This window comes from Pollicipes pollicipes, unplaced genomic scaffold (assembly GCF_011947565.3).
Source record: "Pollicipes pollicipes isolate AB1234 unplaced genomic scaffold, Ppol_2.1 Scaffold_5724;HRSCAF=6776_pilon_pilon_pilon, whole genome shotgun sequence".
NCBI lineage: Eukaryota > Metazoa > Arthropoda > Thecostraca > Pollicipedomorpha > Pollicipedidae > Pollicipes > Pollicipes pollicipes.
In genome coordinates, this window is record NW_023596746.1 from 49,094,399 (window position 1) to 49,117,461 (window position 23,063).

At 54.8% G+C, this 23,063-nt stretch overlaps 1 protein-coding gene across 1 annotated transcript in view; it reads right to left on the bottom strand.

The window, feature by feature from the left end:
• Nucleotides 1-4,265: 4,265 nt before the first annotated feature.
• Nucleotides 4,266-23,063, bottom strand: part of LOC119102613 (furin-like protease 2) — a gene marked incomplete at its 5' end in the record, with an annotated part of 40,937 nt that continues 22,139 nt past the window's right edge. The window contains 4 exon segments of the mRNA XM_037226056.1: nt 4,266-5,447; nt 12,667-12,821; nt 14,534-14,641; nt 15,386-15,568. Coding sequence (XP_037081951.1) covers nt 5,292-5,447; nt 12,667-12,821; nt 14,534-14,641; nt 15,386-15,568 — 602 coding nt within the window. The 3' untranslated portion in view covers nt 4,266-5,291.

A 23,063-nucleotide genomic window follows, 5' to 3' on the forward strand; every position in this document is an offset into this window, starting at 1 on the left:
CGGCGAGCGGCCGTCTCGGCGTGGGGGTGCGCCTCGCTCCGGAGCGGCCGCCGCCAGCCCGGCGCCGCGCTGTCTGGACCGCGCGCCGCGCTGTCTGGCCCCAGCGCCCGTCTGCCACTCAGGGCGCCCGGCCAGCGGCCGCGGACGCCACTCCGCCACAGCACGCAACACCGCACGGTCTGACCGGATACCCAGCCGTCTGACCCTGGCGCTTCGTTGACTACCACCAACGCACCCCGACTGCTCCGAGCCCACGACTGATCACTCCGACACCCAGGCGTGAGCTGTGTCGCGCCGACGCTTGTCCTGAGGCGCGGGTGTCTGTCTCGGCGGCCGACCGCCGCCTGCGACTGGTGTGGGCTGGGCTAGCCGTGACGCCCGGCTCGCTGCCCACGCCGTCTGTCGGGGCGGCAGTGAGCGCGGACCGGCTCTGCCTGACCAGGAACCGTGCTGCTGTCCGAGCCTGAGGCTGAATCGAGAGCTCGTGACGCGACGGGACCCTCCGAGTGTTCCCCGGATCCCGCTGCACAGGCTCGGCCACCGGCGGAGACGAGGGCATGCGAGTACGTCGTCAGCACCGTGCCACGAGATGGCGCAGTTCACGCGGTGTTGCAGTTGCACCTGTTGTTGTGAGGGTGGTCTGGTCTGTAGGCATACAGCAATATACGAGCACCAATGCCACTGCTGTGGGTATGTACGCGTGCGAACGCGTGTGTGAGGGCTGCTTCTTTAGCAATCATAGGGCAACGAGGGGTTGCGTCCCTTGTTGAAGTCCCACGGCTGCGCCGTTTATTGTTCCAGGCTCGCCGCTAACCGCCGCCCACCTGGGGGCTGAAATTTAGGCCCCATTTCCACGCTGAATCTGCGACCCTCCATTCAGAGCCGGCATCAAAGTTGACTCGAGCTCCACTTTCGAATGGCATGTTTCCGAGAACGGGTTGTTAAAAAGCGCACGTGATGAGACCAACCGCACGAAGACCATCTCGGGCGCCGGGATCGTCCTGAGCATCATGTCTGAAAACTTCGGCCGTCTTGCATGGCTGACTCCTGCACGACATCGGCTGGTGACATTGAACAGGACTGCCGCGACAACCGGCTCTGGGCGCCTCGGCCACTCCAACGACTGAATTAATCTGAATTTGATATATCGAGTGCTTTGGTCACCCGAGGCGCGCGACAGTTCCACATTATCTTCAGCATCCAAAATTTCGCAGGGATTTTTCCGCCTTTCATTCCGTTTGGCATGCCAAGAACAGGATAGTAAGAGCATAAACAGCGAGCCAACATGACCACAACTTAGGCAGATTAGTTCGTCTCGCATTTTTCATGTACGGATGCATGTGCCGCGATAGCAGCCGCCCCCTGCTATCAAGATTATTCCGACCCTAGGTTTGATTCGGAATCAACTGAGCGAGTCTACATTCGCTTCGGCCAATGACTGTGAGCCGTGTCACTTGCATACTCCGAGCCCGGACTTCATTCATAGTCCGGCTGCAGGGCAGCTTCCGTCTGCCAATCGCCAGCACACGTAGGGTACGGAGCGGATACTTGTTAATAATTTTGTCTTTGAAAATGAGCGCTCAGACCCCGTCATGACTAGCATATGGGCTTGAGAACCAGCCCTCAAATACCAAAGAGGCATGCGGCCCGCGCACGGCAAGTGAGGGAAGCTCCGAACGGAGGTTTCCACGTTAAGCTTTCGCCTGATTATACGGACATTTGGAAAAAAAACGGTGTGGTCTAGCGACGGGAATCTTAGCAGGTGCTATTCCTAGGCTACCACCAAAAACTTCAGAGCGCACCCCAGCGTACACATGGCAGCGACACAGCACAGTAGAACGCCAAGAGGCCAGTGCACGCTAAACGAGCTGATATACCTAGTGAATTTCTGAGGTGAACTACCGAACCAAGTTGATTTGTCTCCGCAGGGCCATTTTCCTCGTGAGAGCACGCGCACTGTGATTCAAGGCCCTACAGTTGCACCGCTCCTGCCCTGACCAGTGCCGACCGGGGAGGGGAGGGGAGGGGCAACCGAGCTCCGCCGGTCCAGTGGTGGTGGTGACTTGGTGTTTAAGTGCGCGTCGGCATCGGGGCCACTTTGCGCCCACTCGATGACGGTTATCTACCTCTGCGACGGCGCGATAAGTGTGTTGTCAACTAATAACAGGCAGCATCACTGGCATACTTACACTGAGGGGTGAGTGAAAGTAATGTCAGTCAATGTGTGCTAAAAATGCGAGTATATCTCCAAGTTCACCACATGCGTCTCGGCCGAGTAACCGATAGGGGCGCTGTAGGAAAAAAATCGTCGCCTTTCCGTCTCAAGGCGCCGGCATGAGACGAGGACATGTTCTACAGATAACCGGTCCCCGCATCTGTCACACCGTGGCACATCCTCACGCGTCAAGTAAAACGGGTGTGTTGCATATGTATGACCCAACCGAGGACTACAACGAGCGACTTCTTGGAAGCGGCCTCGGCGATGGGAAGATTCCCAATCACCCAGTTGGGGCTTGATTTCTCTGAAAACGTGAGGATGTTGGTCGAATTTGTTCTGCCACATATTGCGGACGCATTTGGAAATGAACGACTTCGGATCTCGAGCGGGTACATAAATTGGTATGGTTTCCTCTCACACGCCGCGGCTTTAGCTGCGGTGTCTGCTTTCTCATCTCCCTTTATCCCTATGTGGCTGGGGATCCACATAAATGTGATACGGGAGGAAATATTACCCAACCATTTTAGTTTCTCCCAAATTGAGCGGATCAGAAATGAGAGGGCACGCGACATCGCCGTCGGATCTAATGATAAAGTGCACTAAGTGAGTCGGTCAAAATGACTGCATCCCTTTCAGGGCGACAAGTAAGGTACTGAAGCGCTGCTACAACAACAAACAGATCTGAGGAAAAAAACTGACATTTGAGCCGGGAGGCAGAGACCTGCGGTGTGATCACCGCAAACAAATGCTTAACCCGTTCTTGCTGAGCCCTTGGACCTATCGGTAAATATTTGTAATGAATTCACGTATTGTGAGATTCATTCCAACGAACAGCTGAGGAACTCTCGTGGTGAAGTGTCATTTTTATGAGGCCCCCCCGGTCACTGGCGCCAACCGGGGCGGTACCCGGGGCCACCTCCGGTGAACGGCGCCGACCAGGGCGGTACCAGAGTCCCGCCAGGCCACCGCCGCTTGGCGGTGACGACCGGGGCGACACCCGAGCCCCGCTGGGCCACCGCCGCTTGGCGGTGACGACTGAGGTGACACCCGAGCCCCGCTGGGCCACCGCCGCTTGGCGGTGACGACCGGGGCGACACCCGAGCCCCGCTGGGCCACCGCCGCTGGGCGGTGACGACAGGGGCGACACCCGAGCCCCGCTGGGTTACCGCCGCTTGGCGGTGACGACCGGGGCGACACCCGAGCCCCGCTGGGCCACCGCCGGTGCCCGTCCGGGTCGGGCAATCACAAAGTGCTGACAACCGTATACCCTGCACGCTTCCGCTCTGCTGCGCCGCCTTATTAGCTGCGATCTTCTTAGCGCATTGTCTACCGGCGGCGGATCCGGGCGGCGATCGACCGGTGGCCGGAGCCGCGTTTGGGCCGTGTCAACACGGGGGCGGCGCCGCCGGCCGGCCGCCCCACCGACCGCGCATATCCGGAGCACGGCAAAAACCCGGTCGTCGACAGACGAGCCGTAAACAGCAGGGCTTGGCGCTGATCGCCGGCGCGGAAAAACGAGCAACAGCGGTGCGGTGCTGTGTATGCCCGTTGGGGCAGCGTCGGTAATCTTAGACGCTGCGGTGGGGCAAGCGGTTGACGTCTGCGTCACTGGTGGCAACATTGACTAGCAGGTCGGCGCCCTTCGCATAGCCTGTGCCAGGATGGCTGGAGAGGTCGTAAAACAGTCATTGTGAGGGACGGGCTGTTGTAAGGCACAGCTTAGGGATTATTATCTATGATTTATTCCTATTTGTTCGGCAGCAATGACGCATGAACCTAAAGGATGATACATATACAAAACCGTCAAACATCGTTTACGACCTCGCAATGGCGTTCTGAGCGCCGCAGGGCGTTATCATACACGTTTTAAAAAGCACTGTGGCGTGATGCATGCGACTACGACCGCATGGACACGGCACAGAACCATTTTCGACGAGACGGAAAACATCGGTTGGGGAGGGTCAAGAGGAAGCATAATCAAGGGACAAGTCCCTTGCGTGTCCCTTGCGGGCACACGCCATAAACACATACGGAAAACGCAAGGGGGTTCGACGCCAACGGTGTATTGTCGGAGCAGTGTAAATGCTTCACAAGTCATTGCCAGAGGCATGCCAGCATGATACGGCGCAGGTAGCAGATGGGCATTAACACAGCGCACCAATCACAGCACCTGTCCACGCCTGTCTAATATCAACGCAAAGTGACATACCAAGTTATCTGCAGTACAAACGACTTCTGAGCGTTGTCATCAAACCCTCCCCAGCGCACTGTGAGATTCATTGCGGCGCCATCAGGCACAGCGCCGACACCGCCATCCGGGGTGTAAAGGGCGATTTAGATCGTCGAAAATGCGGTCATCGGTCTCTCGCCTTTCGACGTCGGCGTCAGTATGACGCTCTCAGAAACCAGTCAGCTCACCGCTGCCGTTGACGCCAGTTTGGCCGCGGGCTCGAGTGGGCAGCCCGACCGCTCGCGTCCCTGTTGCTCCCCCCCCCCCCCCCCAAGGAAAGGCGCCGGAGGCAGCGCGAGCGGTCCCACCGGGCAGCAACGCCACCGCCAGTCCCTGCCGACGACAAACTTGGTCCACACGCATCCGCCCGTCAGCGGCGAGCCGACAATTACAGGCTCCGGCGGCGGCGGCGGTGGCGGGCGGGGCCACCCCGCGGCGCCACCAGGCCTAGGTAAGTAGGGGTCCGTCGTGGCCGCGAGCCGCGTGAGTTGTCGGAGGCGCAGTGCTCTCTTCATAATGGGCTGCGCCTGCCAGTGGATGTACACCTTGTCGTTAACTGTTCGGACGTTATAGCAAGGAAATCGCACTAGCCCTTGCATTCTGTTTGTGTCCGTTCCCACCCGTCTCCGACAGTGCTAAGTAAAATTGGCCCGTCCTTACGCGATGGAAATCGAAATGAAAGCCTCAACCTCCGACGACATCAGCGGCCGTCGGTGGTCAGAACATCACATATCATCACCAGACTCCACATCACTGTGATCACACGTATAATGCCATCGATACAAAAATAGATGGCGGCGGTGGGCCGGGTGCCGGCCTGCGCTCCGCCCGGCCCGCCGGCCGCTAAGTCCGCGAGTCGAACACCACCAGATGGTCCTCGTCCGTGTCGCTCAGCTCATCCATGTGGTCCTCGTTCTGGTAGTCGGTGAGCGCCAGATGCTCGTCGCCATCGGCCAGCTCCAGCACTGGGGTGTGACGCCGTCCACTCAGCACACGACACTGAGGGCCAGAGGGGTCAGGTCAGGTCAGGTCAAGTCGGAGGTAAGCTCCAGCACCGGGGTGTGTTGCCACCCGCTCAGCACGCCGCACCGTGAGATAGAGGGATATAGGCAGACCGGTCGGCGACTGAAGAAGCCGACGCACACGCACACGCACAAGCACACACCCACACCTACACCCACCCACACACGCGCGCGCGCGCGCGGCTGTGGTCAGCACGAACGCGTCCAGTCATTCAGCCGACTGCTCGGTCCAGCAGCCCCTGCCGACCCATGGCCGGCGACCGCAACCACCGGGAGGGGAGGGGAGGGGGAGGAGAGGGAGGGGGGGGGGGGGGGTGCCATTCACAGGCGGCGGCCGGCCGGGTTTCCCGGATGAGCCACGTACTCCCCTGTGACTTCATACGGATCTTCAGAGAGCGGGCCGCGGCGGGTCAACGGCGCGTCGACTGCGGCATGTTTGAGGCCAGGGGGAGGCGGAAGGAAGAAACCCAAACCTGCCGTCCGCACTAAACCACTGATGCCTCAACGTGGCGAAGTTTTCAAATCCGGAAGGGAGTGGCTGCAACTAAACTTAGGGCACGCAATCAACAAATGGCCAGGAAAGCGCTCAGTACGTAAAAATATCCGGCATTTAATATTACATAAAATCTGGTGGGCGACCTACCAGCCGTGACAACAGATCGCAATATCACGTTCATTGACGAACCAGAGCACCTCGCACCTCGGGTGATCCGCGGTGGGCGCTGCGCGTGGTGGGCTGCCGCGGCAGGCCCTTCGGTCTCGCTCGGGTCAGGGGACAGATTCGCCAGCGGCGGAGGGCCTCATCGAGGTCAGGCCAGTACAAGCACGACGTGCTCGAGAACACAGGAACTACGAAGGCCGAAGGTTACAGAACCGGCAATGATGGCGCAAACAACAGCCGCCCGGCAGCATCCAAAAACGCGGCCATGGGGCTGCATTCGCGTAACATGAAAAACATCAATGTACGACTAACGCGAAAAATAATACAACTATCAGGCGGGAGTACAATACCACAACCGTCGCGCCACCTGCCCCATGACGAGTTCCTTCCGTAAGGGGACGTTACAGAGGCGAGGACGTTACAGAGGCGAGGACGTTCAGCGACGTTTCTCCGATGTTTCCATGTCACCCAGCTAATTGGTCAGCACCGACGTAAATATCATCCAAAAGCCAAATAAAAGCAAAGGAAGAAGCCAGAGAAAAACGACAAAACATACTGCGTCCAAATACATACAGGATGAGAGCTGTCAACGTAAAACGTTCGCATATCCTAAGGGACGCTCCAAAGTCCCTTCCCTAACGAAACGCGAACACAAGCGCACATGCTCGCGCGCGCGCACGCGCATGTGTATTTGTGTTCGCGCACACACACACGCACGCACGCACACACACCCGAACCCGCCCGCCCGCAGGCACATACGCACGCACGCACGCTCATCCGCACCCGCACCAATATACATATAGCATTGTTGTGAAGACACTAAGAAGACTCGGGGCATCCCTCCCATAACCGCCGACAAATGCGCCTTGAGACGCACAAGACTAAATCACATTCAGCCATGACCCAAACGCAGCGATGCGATACTGGACACCACTGCGTCCCGGGTAGCTGGATCACCGCCGCCACCGTAAAACCACGCGCAGCGCGTTCGTGATAGTCGGCTAACCAGAAGCCGCGTGACCACCTGGGCGTAAGGGACAGCTGTGCCACAAACAGACACGCTGCCTTTCACTCTCCGGTCCACGTCCCGGCTGGGTATGTCGGCGCAAATCCCCGGCCAATGCCACGCCGGCAGTACTGCCTGCACCGCCGCCAGCTGGGAGGTCTCGCCGGCAGTATTGACTGCACTGCCGCCAGCTGGGCCACGCCGGCAGTACTGACTGCACCGCCGCCAGCTGGGAGGTCTCGCCGGCAGCGCTGACTGCACTGCCGCCAGCTGGGAGGTCTCGCCGGCAGTACTGACTACACTGCCGCCAGCTGGGAGGTCTCACCGGCAGCACTGACTGCACCGCCGCGAGCTGGGAGGCCTCGCCGCGACGGCGGCCGCGTCGGCGCACCTCGCGGTCACGAGGTGCGGTCGGAACAAAACCACGAGGTGCAGTCGGACGGGGCAACTAGATGCAGTCCGATAACACGACGAGGTGCGGTCTGGCAAGACGGCGAGGTGCAGTCTGACGCGGATTACGAGGTGCTGTCGGACAGGGGTCACGAGGTGCACCCAGACCGGGCTCACAGTCTTGTGACCTGACCGGGCGGTGAGATGCAGTCCGATAACACGGTGAGGTGCAATCTGACCCGGCGGCGAGGGGCAGTCTGACCGGGTGACGATACACAGTCTGACTGACGGCAATATGCAGTCTGGTCGGGTGGCGACATGCAGTCGGACCGGGTGGCGAGGTGCAATCTGACCCGGCGGCGAGGCGCAGTCCGTCCGGTCGGCAATATGCAGTCTGACTGGGCGGAAATATGCAGTCCGTCCGGTCGGCGATATGCAGTCGGACCGCGGACGGCGAGGCGCAGTCGGACCGAGCGGCGAGATCCAGTCTGACCGGGCGGCGAGGTGCAGTCGGACTGAGCGGCGAGATGCAGTTTGACCAGGCGGCGAGGTGCAGTCGGACCGAGCGGTGAGGTGCAGTCGGACCGGACGGCGAGGTGCAGTCGGACCGGGCGGCGAGGTGCAGTCGGACCGAGCGGCGAGGTGCAGTCGGACCGGACGGCGAGGTGCGGTCGGACCGGACGGCGAGGTGCAGTCGGACCGGGCGGCGAGGTGCAGTCGGACCGAGCGGCGAGGTGCAGTCGGACAGCTCTCACGAGGTGCAGTCGAACCGGGCGCCGCCGTTTTTGGTGTGGCGAGCTCCGCAGCGAGCAGCTGGGCTAATCAGCCGGCGCCCGGTCACAGCACGGCTTCGGCCAGTCCGGCTTCGCTTCCGTTCGGCTCGATTGGCGCGCCCGCCGCAGCCGACTCGATAACGGATGAGCAGGAGGCTGGACTTGGGGGCTCTTCGTCAATGGTATCATTACTTGTGGCATTAGTTTGGCTTTAGTAAGAGGTTGCTGGTGTTGTGTAAATGACGTTGGATGAGCTGAGTGCTCGACGACGCCTGGGAGCCCCTGACGGGGGTTGGGGGTGAGGGTGGGGTGGGGGGAACCTAACCACCCTCACGTCCTGTCAGGATTGTTCAACACATTTTCAAAGTCTTGCGGCGGACACGAGAGTGGAACGCGGGAAGCGGACTACACGCCTCTTCCAACACGATGCAATAGTTTAACTACGCGCGATGCAAATGAAATCAAGTCAATATTAAATTAATAATATAACTAAACCACTTCATAATAGGTCGGCATGCACCCGGGCTTTCATTTCGCAGATTATGTACGCTCTATGACAATGCAGGTGGTATGACGCCTGAAGCATAATATCAAGAAGCTTCTGCTTTAAAGTCGAACTCGCCGTAATGTGTTCAGCCGCAATGAGCTGTGCAGGAACCATTTACATTATTCAAAGAGTAACTCGTCGCCAAAGCAAAGCAAGAACCAAAACAAAGGGCATAACGACATGATCAACGTTTTCAGCTTTAAAGTACCCGAAAATCTGTAAAGACCTTCTGTAAAGACCTTTTATTACATAAAAGAGTACTTTTCGGCTTATTCTTCGTCGAATAACCAGGAGAAAAAAGAGATAGATGCGTTAATATTTCTACATGCATGTCTATATCAAACAGCTACGAAAAGCAAAGTAAAAGCTCAAAATTGCCCACCAATCATACTCAATGTTTCAAATTTTTGTTTATTTAAAGGCGAGCCACACTTTTCACAACTCAACGACTGTGACTCGCTGTTAAAAGACATCCAAATTCGAGTGGGATCGCCTGGCAAATTTCAAGTTTGAATGTTTTGCTCGTAACCGTTTTGATAGAGACGTGTAGCTGAAGTATTAGCACATCTATCTCTCACCTCTCCTGGTCACTCGACGAGGAATAAGGCTAAAACTACTGTCTTATGTAAGTGTGGAACATTTCTCGCAAAAGAATTGAATAACTTACGTAAGAACTTTTATTGATAAAAAGCAATATTGTTCGCCAGGGCTCGGTCGCCACGTCCCAAACAAGAGGTGGGCCAATAATGCAAGATCCCATGACAATGTTCCACCAATAATTATCGATCTAGAGCATCACTAAGACCCCCACTAAGGCAGACCGCCTTGACCTATCGCGCTCTTTCCTGGAACTGCATGCGGCTTCAACCGGGTTTGCGCACAATGTTGGATTTTCATCAAACTGTACGACCTTAAAGCCCAAAAAGCACTGAAGCGTCGTCACTGATAACACACCAGCAGGCTATGAATCAAGTAAGATGGACGATTTCGTATCCATCAGAATAAACGTCGCGCACCATGCGCCATTCTGCTCGTAAAGTCCGCCGACACAGGTGAAGCCAACGACGCGGTGCTAACCGTGCCCAGTACCATTGGAAAGGCATGGCGCTTACGCTGCCACCCTTTACCTCTGCCATCGACTGTGACGATCCATTAACGCGGTCAACTATCAGCAATCGTGACCGGCCCCCACCGACAGTTCGCGGTCCCCCATTGTCACATCTGTCACAACTCATTACGGAAGTCATTGTCCTCGCGAACATTACTATCGCGTGCAAGGCTGCATGGCAGCATGATTCGATTAGATGATTTCACGACGCATAGAATGAGTGGTCATCAGGATCATTAGCAAATGATATGTCCGGCAACGGCAACCATGCCGCGGACCGACCAAATGTCAGCATTCCCACCAACCAACGACAGAAACAAATGACATGTCAACATGTGCCTCCTGTGACAGCTGAGACCAACATACTGCAATGTCCGCACCTGACATGTGACACCTGTCAGCCATGAAACATGACCGAACATGTAGGCATCGCATTCTTTGTGGCGGCATTGCAAAGCAACGGACCACGAAACATACGGCGCCTAGCCATCACAGTCTGGCCTGTGGGGCGTATGGTGACTGGCGCCTTCAACATGGTCGCCGAGTTCAACACGGCCTTATAAGCCACCCCAAATCGATAACGTGCTTCGCGCAGCAGCCTGCATCCAGCATGCGGAACTAAGGCATCGCAAACACCGGTCCCCTTCAAACAGGCAGAATACGCCGCTTTTGACGCCATGGCATTGATTGATATGCATAATTAAGGCGCACCTCATTTGAACTGTTCTTAAAAAAGACGAGTCCAAACGCCTGGTGCAGTTGAGGTGGTAATACGGGCTCAAGTTCAAGTAAAACAGTAGAGCCTTGGGCTCCCCCTCTTTCTTTCTTTCCCTGTCTCTGTCTCTCTCTTTCTCTCTCTCTCTCTCCTCTCTCTCCTCTCTCCTCTCTCTCCTCTCTCTCTCTCTCTCTCTCTCTCTCTCTCTCTCTCTCCTCTCCTCTCTCTCTCTCTCTCTCTCCTCTCCCTCTATCTCTCTCTCTCTCTTCTCTCTCTCTCTCTCTCTCTCTCTCTCTCTCTCTATCTCTCTCTCTCTCTCTCTCTCTCTCCTCTCTCTCTCTCTCTCTCTCTCTCTCTCTCTCTCTCTCTCTCTCTCTCTCTCTCTCTCTCTCTCTCTCTCTCTCTCTCTCTCTCTCTCCGGCCGCCTGAAAGGTAGGCAGTTAATTGGCCAAAGAGAGCCCAGCTGAGCCACGAAGGCCATGCTGTGGCACTGCACGGCCCGTGTAACGCTACACTGAGCCCTATAGCCAAAAGGTCGGAGACTAGCTGATCCGATGGACAGAGTCGGCCCTCCCCTGGGTGGTGGGTGCAGGGCACACGCAATAAACTCTGCTCAACAAGTGCTGTGGAGCCAGGACAACCCATGCAAACCGCACAAAACCAGCTCAAAATAATGTGGGTCAAAATGCAGCGCCAATGAGCCCATGGGTATTGTATGAGGTAATGAGGGTATTATCTTAGGACGTCAAAAGGACACAAAACGGAAAGTCTTCATGCGGATGTCAGCAACGGCACCACATAAACAGCATGTTTGGGAAAACAAAGTGGCTGCCCGAGTCGCCAAACTTTGCTGGGACCCAAACATCTCTCAAATTTGTAGTATTATTTAATGATCCCTCAGAACGAAAATATCAGGCAGGTCTATATGCCACAACTGTAGTGATGAATTGGGGAATTTTATTGAGGGCGGACAAAGCGTTGGGGCTGAGGGACCAATGGGTCTCCACTCGTGGACGATAGTTTAGCACTGGCCCTTTGTTGATGCACAGAAATGATAATCCTTCCAATTTACGTCTAATGTTCATGGATTGACTTGAAAAGCGGGTTTGGTCTTTTCTTCTCGAGACGTTCCAAGGTCAAAAATTAAACACGGCTAGCTCTGCAGTAAAGCACAGAGACAACTCAGCTAAAAAGGGGGCTTTGACCTTCCTCCTCCTCCAACACACTGAATTTCAGCAAACCTTTTAAAAATAGAATGGTTCTCAGCAAAACTGGCTAGAACCATTTCTATCGTTATCAGTATATTTATTATCACAATTTCGTTCTAAACTCAGCTAAAAGCCACTGCTAACTTTCTACCGATAAATTTCTGTCGCTGACTTGATCAGCTGAGCGTGTCGGATGGCTCGCAGCTTGTCTCCGAAAAAACACCGGCTTTAATACGGCAGTGTCAAACTGTGACGATAAATTTCCGCCCGCCGCTTAACCACAAAAGAGTCTGTCACTAGCGCGGTGAGCAATGACCACCAATGTCCCACAGCTTCAGCCTGAGCCAGCTCCGACTCCGCCGAGTCCGTGTCAGCTCTGGCTCGGACTCGAGTCGGACTCAGCGAAACTGAGCTAGAGCAAGAGCTCGGAACTAGACTTGAACCCATACTCGACTCGAGCTGACCGGCCTTGACCTGAGCCAGCTCAGCGGCGCCCGACGCGGGTCCACACTCGGCTCGAGCTGACCGGCCTTGACCTGAGCTAGCTCAGCGGCGCCCGACTCGAGTCCTTACTCGGCTCGAGCTGACCGACCTTGACCTGAGCCAGCTCAGCGGCGCCCGACGCGGGTCCACACTCGGCTCGAGCTGACTGGCCTTGACCTGAGCCAGCTCAGCGGCGCCCGACTCGAGTCCTTACTCGGCTCGAGCTGACCGGCCTTGACCTGAGCTAGCTCAGCGGCGCCCGACTCGGTTCGAGCTCACCGGCCCGGACCCGCAGCCACCCGTACCTGCAGCACGGTGAACACGACGCCGAACAGGAGGAGCGAGGCGACGCACCAGACGGCGCCCTGCACGTAGAACCAGTTGAAAGAGGAGGTGGCCGGCTCCGGCGCCAGGAAGTAGCTGTCTGCGGTGCGCCGGCGGGTGCCGCGCACGCAGTGCTCTGTCGATCACAGGCCACAGGTCACCGGCCACGCAGCGGGTCGCGGCCGTGGCCGAGCGGGTGTGACCGCCGGCAACGCTCGCGGTGGCCACGTCAGACAACGCATGGGACGGAGCGGACGTGGCGTGCCGGAGGTCCATTGTACGCCCGGCTGTTTCATGCCAGCAGTGGGTATGCACTGCTTACGGACCATCTAGCATGCCGCCGTCCAGGTGCTTCCTGCGGCAGTGGAACGTGTGGTCGGCGAGCACGCAGCTAGCGACGCCGGTTGGGTCTTCTTAGCAGTCATGTCGGGCGCAGCCTGAGTTCTGGGCAGCAATACGAGAAGCACGATGGTCATAGACGCTCGCGTCGCCGCGTGCCCTTAAATGAGGCCCGGCAGCTCGCGAATCGCAGCATGTCAAGGGACTACTAGCTTTTTTCACGCATCTGAGTGCACCCTCAGAGGCAAAAAAAAACCAGAAAAAATCACATAAGACCCCTGATCGATCAGTAAATCAACTAAACAACACAACGGGGCTAGCTGGCCAGCACGACCAGCTAGCCCCCACGAAACGTACACAATTTGCAGTGACCTTCCGTCTGATCAGCCGCGCACGTCTCCAGTCGGTGCGGCAAAAAGGAGGGCCAAGAAGTGGCGCGGGACTGCGGCATCGACCATCGGCCAGCGTGCGCCCCGCGCAGCACCGGAGAACAGACTCGAACACGAGCGTCGAGCGGCGTCCGGTCACGTCTCCAGACGGCGGCTGGTCCCCCTCCGTCACCGGCGGAGGGGTGCTGACCTTTCGCCCCGGCCCATGCATGGTAATGCCCCAGACACGACCCGAGCGCTCGGTCCGGTCAGCAGTTACAGCCGCCGCAGCCATTCGCCGCCAGCAGTGTGCGCCAAGTTCTGAGGCACGCGAGGCGCGCAGCGTGCCTCAGAACGCAACTCTAGCTGGCTGACAGCCAGGTGCGGCAAGACATCCGAATTGGAAAACTTCCCGAGACACCTCAACACCAACAATCGGGGTGGCAGTACGCTCTGTAATCATCGAACTGGTTTCGGGTCGTAACTTCGCTTCTTCGCCTCCTCCCCTTCCCCGGCAGCAAAACACGAGTGGGATTGCCACACAGAGGCTCCAACCGAAAAACGCCCCTGTGGCCATACCGAGATCTAATTAAACGGACGACGAGCTGCGACGGGGTAGTCTGGAGTTTAGGGGCGCGCCGACTGCGGCGGTCATTTGGGACGGGGTAGTCTGACGGCGCGTCACCGTTCAGACATCAGCAGCATCCAGTGGGACGCCGCCAGTCATTTGCATGGGAAAATGTCACTCAGGTGTTTTCTGAGATTCGCGTAGATTTTAAGTCACTACTTAACCACCGGGCGCGACGGCTGGAGCGGCAGCGACAGTTCGTGTGGGCTTTTAAAGTGATGGCCACGCAATCACAATTGCACGAGCACGCGATTCTACATTTGTGTGGCCACGTGGTGCGCACAGGGCTGCGAGGGCTGCGAGTCGCCAGCAGGCGACCACCAAGTCCGTCAGCCAACGGCCGTAGCCGGACTCGCAGCGACTGTGGACTGAGTCACGCTAGCTGAAGGTGGATATACAGTGAAGGTGTCTGCCGTCGCAATGACCGTGCCGTCCAGTGTCACACTGACCATGGCTAGTGTTGCAACAGTTATGGGTGGGGGCCCCTGTGCCCATGGCTGTAGTGGCACTAACCGCGGCTGGGGTCGCACGGGCAGCAGGAGGCCGGCGTCGCCGTCCTCGGGCGCTGCTGGTCGCAGCAGCGCAGACACCGGTGCTGGGGCAGCTGGAGTCGCAGCTCACCTGCCGCACACGCGTTGAGCCCGGTCAGCGGCCCCACTGACACGCTCGGTCTCCACACGCCACGGTGTGCGGCTGAGGCCTGCTGTCGGCCGCTTGTTCCAGCTGACTACCCTAATGATTACAGCCGCCACATGCGGCGCACAGCAAACAAAGCATTGTGATTAGCAGCGCTCTCGGCAGACGCGCCGCCTGCTCAGCTCGCCTCACAGGGCAAGGGGCCGCGGCGGCGACGCAGCAGCACGGCTCCGACCGAACCCACTGCTTACGCCGCCATCTCGGGCCAATTAGCGGCGACACGACACTCGGCGCCGGACGAACAGCCGAGAGAGGGACGAACAGCCAAGAGAGGGACCAATAGCCGGGAGAGGGACGAACGGCCGGGAGAAGGACCAACAGCCGGGAGAAGTACGAACGGCCGGCAGATGGACCAACAGCCGGGAGGGGGACGAATGCCCGGGAGAGGGACGAACCGCCGGGAGAAGGATCAACAGCCGGGAGAGGGACGAACGGCCGGGATAAGGACCAACAGCCGGGAGAGGGACGAATGGCCGGGATAAGGACCAACGGCCGGGAGAAGGGCCAACAGCCGGGAAAAGTACGAACGGCCGGGATAAGGACCAACAGCCGGGAGAGGGACGAATGGCCGGGAGAGGGACGAACGGCCGGGATAAGTACCAACAGCCGGGAGAAGGGCCAACAGCCGGGAGAAGGACGAACGGCCGGGAGAAGGACACCAGCACTCACCAGCGCACGACGTGCAGTTGCGCGGGCCGGGTCCCTGGCACGTGCCGCACGTCTCGTAGCACGGCCGGCACACCTTAGCGCGCGGTTCAAAATACTCGCGGCCGCCGCATGGAACGCATGTGTTGGCACCGCTTAGTAGCTGGTACCCCTCGTGGCAGGAACTGCAGCTGGTCAGCTCAATTCCTGAAGCAGAGAGGAGGGGGCTGAGCGACTCCCAGCATCGATCTGGTCCGTCTTGCCTAACATGTTGAATGGGACTTCACGTCTTGGATGGAGGGGTGGAAATACGCAAAGCAATGTGACGTGGAAGCCAGCAGGCACGTCGTGTGGAATTCTCAAACCGCAGGGACGCTAACATGTATTGCATACCGTATGCGCTTTTGAGTCGCCATTCGAGACCCCCGCACGAATTAAGCGCAGCCTGTCGCAAGTCAAGCTTGCACGCATCTGGATCCCTTCCGCGACAGTGGAACACAATGTCATGCTGATCTTTCAAGCTGCTGTGTTACCAGGGTTCCCAGTCAGGTACTCTGACGTCATGGTTCCATGAGTGGTTGTTCAATTGCTACAACATGTTGGGCAGCACGACAGGAGCGAATTGGGTAATTTTCGCCGTTTGATAGCTTCATCAATTATTCAGCACCAACAAGAAATAACAGCCTTGTCCTGGTGTGAAACACAAAGAGCCGTATGACCTTCTATAAATTGCTTTATAATCTAAGAACCACAGCGTTAATTGCAAGCTTCAATTCTTCTGCCAGCCGGGTCAAAATAAATGAAAGCAAATGCAGGCGAGCCAATTCCTTAAGCCTTGACGATCACTATGATGAAGTACAAAAACAGCCGTGACTAGACTTAATGCTCAGAATGTCGCCAAGCAGCTCGGGCAAGTTTTCTTTCACTAACATGTTGGAGACATTGTTATTCGTCCGCACAATGTCGCGTGTTATAACGCACGGTTTCACCAGTTAATTGCATGCATACAGCATAGCTTGCGTAGAACAAAGCCGACAAACGGTTGCAAAATCGCCGTGCGGATTCTGGCTTGTTCAGAATTCAGATCTGAAGGCCAACTTATGGCTGTTCCACCTCTTTATGAGCTTTAAAGGTCGAGTTTATACGCATTTTCGAATAACGGAGTTCCGTATGAACACAGCGCACTTCTTCATCCTTAACTTCACCCATGTCCTAACCAGTTTATGGAAAGGCTTGAAAAGAAAACATGTCTAATCAGGCTGTGAGCCTTCAAGGAGTCAATGTCTAGCTAATTTACCAGCGGTACAGTTCAAACAAGGTGACCCCGCCCGGTGACTGCGCGATGATGGGTTTCAACGAAACCTAATCCTTTTAGAATAGGCTGTCTTGCGACACATGCATAGTGAGAATCACTGGCTTTTGCGCGAGTAGTGGGAACATGTCGTAGAAAGAACCGAAAGTGTTATATGTAAAAGAAGCATTCAAGACAATTATTTTGGTTACATATGTCAGGGCGATGTCAAAACCGCTGAAATACAAAAGGGAACAACACTTGGAGTACCTAACAGCAATTGTTACCAATATTCCAGTGGCCCGAGTCCCATCCTCCCCGGACGGAAGCGGCCTGGCTGGGCTTCGATGGGATGCGTCAAGCGCATGCTGACACGGCACCCGCCGCCCTTACACAGGCCACGCACGGCTGAAGCAAGACTGGAAACGGCATTATCGCAATACGCTTCCTTCATACCCAATCGAACCCGTAAGCTTAGGTTGTCCTCACGCACAACGACGCCTGAGCGCTCCTTTATTTCAATGCCAGCTCACAAAAACCGGCACTGATCGGCCTACGGAGGCCATCGATTAGCACTTCGAGCCGACCTTCAACGCTCGGAAAATATTTCACAGACTGGCGGTGCACTTCCGGCCAGCGGTCGGCGTCGGCGGAATCGGTCCAGTCATGGTGCGGTAAAGTATATGGTGCGGACCGAGTTTGAGCCTAGCGTGTGTGTGTGTGTGTGTGTGTGTGTGTGTGTGTGTGTGTGTGTGTGTGTGTGTGTGTGTGTGTGTGTGTGTGTGTGTGTGTGTGTGTGTGTGTGTGTGTGTGTGTGTGTGTGTGTGTGGTGTGTGCGTGTGTGCGTGTGTGCGTGTGTGCGTGTGTGCGTGCGTGCGTGCGTGCGTGCGTGCGTGGGCGTGCGTGCGCGCGCGCGCGTGTGTGTGTGCGTGCGTGCGTGCGTGCGTGCGTGCGTGCGTGCGTGCGTGCGTGCGTGCGACATTGAGTACCTCAGCGTTAGCTTGGCCCTGTTTAACGGCACCACTGTCCACTGTTGAAATGGTTGCCGGGTGCGTGATGAAGCCATGCGTCGATTCCTCTAGCGCGCGTGAAACGCGTTCGGCAATTGTAAGTAGCAATTTTCACGAATGATCACGGTGCAAAATCTATCGCGCACCTTTTGCCAGCGATTGAAATGCGTAGGCTATATTTCAAAACAATGTTTGCAAAGACGCATAATATACAATTGCGGTTAGCTGGCTATAAGCAAGATCACGCTTTTATAGACGGATATGATGCCAGATCTCTTCGTACCGAAACTTTTCATCTCATTAAAAAACGTTTGGTAGCATGTCTGGCGCGAACGCGACAAAACGAGCTCCTATAACCTTGCATCGCCCCCGTTCACAGGCATGCAGTGCCTACAGAGCTTACTTACAGTACCTACAAGGCCTACATGGGTTACACCTTAACATAGTCCAAGGTGAATGATCCTCAAATGAAATCATCCTCATAGCCCGCCTTGCTCCACACAGCACCCATGTAAACAATAATGACGCAGCCAGCATCGAACACCCTTGACTGATTCATATCACTGATTGCCAGGTGTAGTATTTTCCTAGAACTTGGATGAGCTAAAGGCATCGGCTGAAGGAATATCTATAATCGGTCTCATTTAATATATACAACATTTATCTGCTGGATACACACGGCTAAACCATTGCATGTTGGATAAATCACACGAAAATAATATTTTCTTTATCAGACTGTTGAGTATATGCTAACATTTTCTAGCAACAGCTGAAGCACGTTATGAAAAGTTTTCAGTCCATCGAAACGCTTCAGTGCTTCCCACGTGAAAATGGCTGTTGTCATATCACAACGGTCTCGAACACAGAGTGCGGATGCGCCGATTAAAGCGACGGACACATCATACTCTGATGACTTTAGGGTTGTTGCTGCGTTGTCGGCATCCATCGCCTTTGACCGACGCATATTGCTGTTTACCAGGCTTAGTATTTTCCTAGAGTTTGGGTAACCTTACGGTATGGGCTGAAGAAATGTCCATGAAGGGTATCATTCAAAATAACATCTGTACCTCCATTCTACTTGTTTTTCTCCGAGGCATGCGGCTATTACTACTGTCTTATCTACGTGAATTATGCTCCTCGCAAATGCACTTAACAACTTACGTGGTTTACCTGTTGCATGCTAATGCAATGGCATTAAAACTATCTTCCTTGGCGGGGTGTGCAGTATGTACTAACTAAACCTTCATCGAAACATTTCAAAAACTTTTGAAACTTTTCAGTGCATTAATCCATCGTAAAAACGACTGCTGAAACATTTTCCTAAATCAAAAGTACGCATAGGCCATGACTTTACTTAGAAACCCCATGGACTCTCGCAGTTGGTAAAAAAGTACGCTGAACTGCCTTGATACGGCAAAACAGCATTGCTCACAAAATAGCCCGTACGCTGGTGAATCCGGCGGCCCATTTATGGATAACAGATTCGTCATGCTTTTTTCGTCGCTCACGAGCCATCTTTAAAAAGCATTTATTCAAATATTCAGAAGTCGGATTTGCTTCGATGTTGCCAATGTTTGGCAGAGAAGCTTTATCCTTGAAGCGAAGCACTACGTCCGCGCGTGGAGAATGCTGAGATGAGTTGCGTGACAGAAATACACAAACAGGGATCTTTCTATAGTGACTTGCTTCGATAAGGCTGTTGTCCAAGGCGACAACAACGACCACCTCTTTACTACAGTCATGCAGTGCTAATGGACACCGCGCATTCCATAAGCTGGTGTGATTGTATGCCAACAAACACATCACACGAAGAGCGCGGTCAAATACATAGGTATATAGAACGAACATGAGTTCTTATACAGTATAGCATTCGACAGTTCACGACTGTCACCACATGCCATACGTTGAATGCCTGTCTGGAATCATTCCCCCATAATGACCATATCGTCCGCTAATTTGTTTGGCCTGTGGCTTCGGCCATTTCAGACATCATTAGCATTGATACCCTTTAAAGTTAGATTCACAAATATGCTCTATGTAATGATCTAAGTTTGGTTGGTTTTGATTTGGGTTTTGGCTTGAAACTCTCCGGCTCTGGAAGCCCAAAAGCCATCAGATTCGAGAAGTGCATAACTGACTGGATTGTGGGATGGAACATATCAAATTGGCTTTGGAAAGATGAGGACGTCACATAAAGCAATTACACATATTTCGAATTACAGTGGCACAAGTAGGTACAGAGCAAATCGAGCGTACTTCACCCGTACCCGTGCTCTTAAGTATAGCGGCAGCAACAAACACTGAAACATATTGTGTACGACCAAAATCCTCAGTGTGCTCATATCACGCATACACAACTTAAACAGATATGGCGGCACTGTGCCTCCTCACTTGACTCCATCCAGACAGAAAACGATCTGGGAGTACCGAGTCTCAGTTCACAGACGTGGTCTCACGCGAATGTCAATGTCGACATGCGCACCACATATTCAGCCAGCCCCATCCTGAGCAGCTTCTCAAAAACAATTTGACGACTAGCACGGCCCAAACGTTGCTCGCAACCACGAAAAAATAAACGTACTGCTGTTCCATGCTCTGCGCGAGCCAATACACTATTTGAGGACGTTTATGGCTCGGTCTGTGGTTCGGGTGTTGAATTGCTTCGGTAAAGTGACCAGATAATCAGTCATCCGTTTGTGCATATTATCTCCAATACTTTGCTCGCCAGGGCAGGTAGTGTGACCACTTCCACACCTGCCACGCTGTATTTTCTCCCCTTGCCCACGTCTAACCAGGATCTGGTGCCAAATGTGTCGTTTGCACCGCCATATGCACTGTGCTGGCCACTCGCTATACCGACGAGCAGCGGGTTATATAAGAAACATGAATAGTATATTCACGTGCTCTTCGGATATTTCCTGTTGATTGTTGCAGATTTTATACGATTGTACTTTGCATTATACCCACAAACGTAGGAACATTCATGGCTATAAACGCGGAGACGAACAGGATAACTCCATAACGAACTTGGGTTAGTGCGATACTGACGTATGATCCACAGTGCCGTAATACTGTTGAATACGTGATGTTCTGTTATCCTGATTGCTGCGTCCAATTTTGAGCCTCCACTAATTGAGTTCGGTATCTCTCCGTTGCAACATGATGACAGCTTGGTTTTTATGTATTTTTTTCATTTGTCCGTGAAGCATCGTACAAATTCCTGATTTGGGCGGACGGTGGTTTAGCAAATGCAACCAAAATCTGTTGAAATATAGACGTTTTCGGAACGCCTTGATTCCGACAGCGTTTCTGGTGGATTTGATCCCGTCACATCAACTAAGTTCAGGCTACGAGCACCCTCCCTGTCACCTTCCATTCTCGCCAAACGGTTAGATCTGCATCACAATGGCCAATTACGCGACATTTTCGAGTCAGCACCCTTGTCAGTTCAGCCAGGAAAGCACTGGCCACGCGTAAGACCTCTGCAGCAACATGCTGCTTTTGCTGCCGGAACAGCCAGGCGCGCTTTCCGAAGTCAACCGCCCTTGGGATTAGACGACCGCTCAACTTGAACCTCTCCTCTGAGACCTAATGTGCCCGACGACAGCGCTGGCCGATCATGCAGGGGTACGTGGAGCGTTGGCGCGAGCTGGGCACTGCCCACCAGCGCTCTTGTCCGCTCCTAAAACACCCCACGTGAGCGGGCTAATATAGGGGGCCGATTTGTTCTGCCAGTGTCTTGGCAACCGCAATTAAAACGCACATCTAGAGACCACCTAGTTACAGCAAAAACGGTCAAGCATATCAGGAAGCGACAGCTTCGAAGTCCATTTCTCTCTCCTAGCCCTGTGACGGGCGCTAGATAAGCAAATGGCACATAACACAGACACAATAGCATTTCCTCTTTAGTAACCATTATCATGTAGGTAGTGGAGGTGTTACGTAAACACGGAAAGATAAGTGAATGTAGTCAGCGCAGATTGATAACTGACAGCCCATACCATTGCCACGATACACCATTTACACCACAGCATCATTAACTAGCCTATTCCAACGTCACTTACAAATTAGGGTTGGTATAACCCTAAATGTTCTTTGGATAAAGCGGAGACTGATACCATTGAAGCTAAAGAGCATTTCCTTGTCAACACCATGCATGGTCATGAGATCATTTTGGGTGGATATCAGTCACAACTCACAGTGAAGTTGGCTGCACGTCTGAAGTTTGTGAGATCTCAACTCAGATCGAGATCCCCCTCAGTTTTGACTGCAACGCGTTGTGCTTGAGAACGGTTTTGAAAAGGGCGGCACTGGCCGCCTTCCGGTCCATTGCTGGTATCACGATGGGTCCGGTAGTGTTGAGATCATCTGGCAATCTGTGCCACGATGAGTCAGGTAGTGTTGAGATCATTTCACAATCTGTGCCAGGATGGGTCAGGTAGTGTTGATACCATTCATCAGTTTGTGCTATGATGGGTCCGGTAGGGTCAGTTCAAGATCATTCAGGTCGGGTCAGATCAGGATCATTTGGCAACTGTGAACGGCATGTCTTTGATTGCTCTGGTGGCTGATATCCGTTATCAACATTAAAGAAGGCCCCTCCCCCAAAACGGGCGGACCCATGGCCTGCTTCGAGCGAGCGTGACCGCCTGCACCTCTCGATGCACGCTGAACAAAGCGATTGTCAGTTTCCCGCCGCGCCAACGGTGTTCACGTGTCGCTGTCGACGCCAATGTCTGGGTCCGGTTTCATCCGTACGGATTGTTTTTTGTAGTTAACAAAGCTTACCTCTCCGATGTTGAACGAATGGGAAGAACATTTTTCGTCACGCTGTAGTGTTGGCGGTAAACGGCGCCCGGACATACGACCGCAGGCGCGTATATTAAAGCCTGCACAGCGCATTTATGAAGAATTACGCTTCCTACCACAAACAGCCGTATTAAGCTGCGATCGGTGGATGCCGGGCCCGTCCACGTTGAATACTTTATCACGTGTTGATGCAAGACTCGATCAGCCTGGAGCCTCAATCGCAATAGATTCCTGTTTTCCGGTTCAAATTTCCTGTTTTCTCTCATAAACTGCACCACATCGCAGCCGGGGACCGTGTCTCGGCACCTCATTATGGCGCGCTCAAAGGGCGCCATATATCGCAGCACGGCTGACCTACGGCCGGCCCGTGTGGGCATCTCACCTCGGCGGCGCAGCCAGGCAGGCGCGGCGCGTGGCGCCTCATCCTCCAGTGAGACGGCCCCATTGTTGACACAACTATAAATAGTAGCGATTCCCAGGATCTTTTCCAGCGCTCCTTACCACCAGAGCCCAAGTGCACCAGTGGGAGACCAGGGAAGCGCCACTGAAGGCGGCAAACTGCTACCGTCCCAGCTGGCCGGGCCGCAGCGCC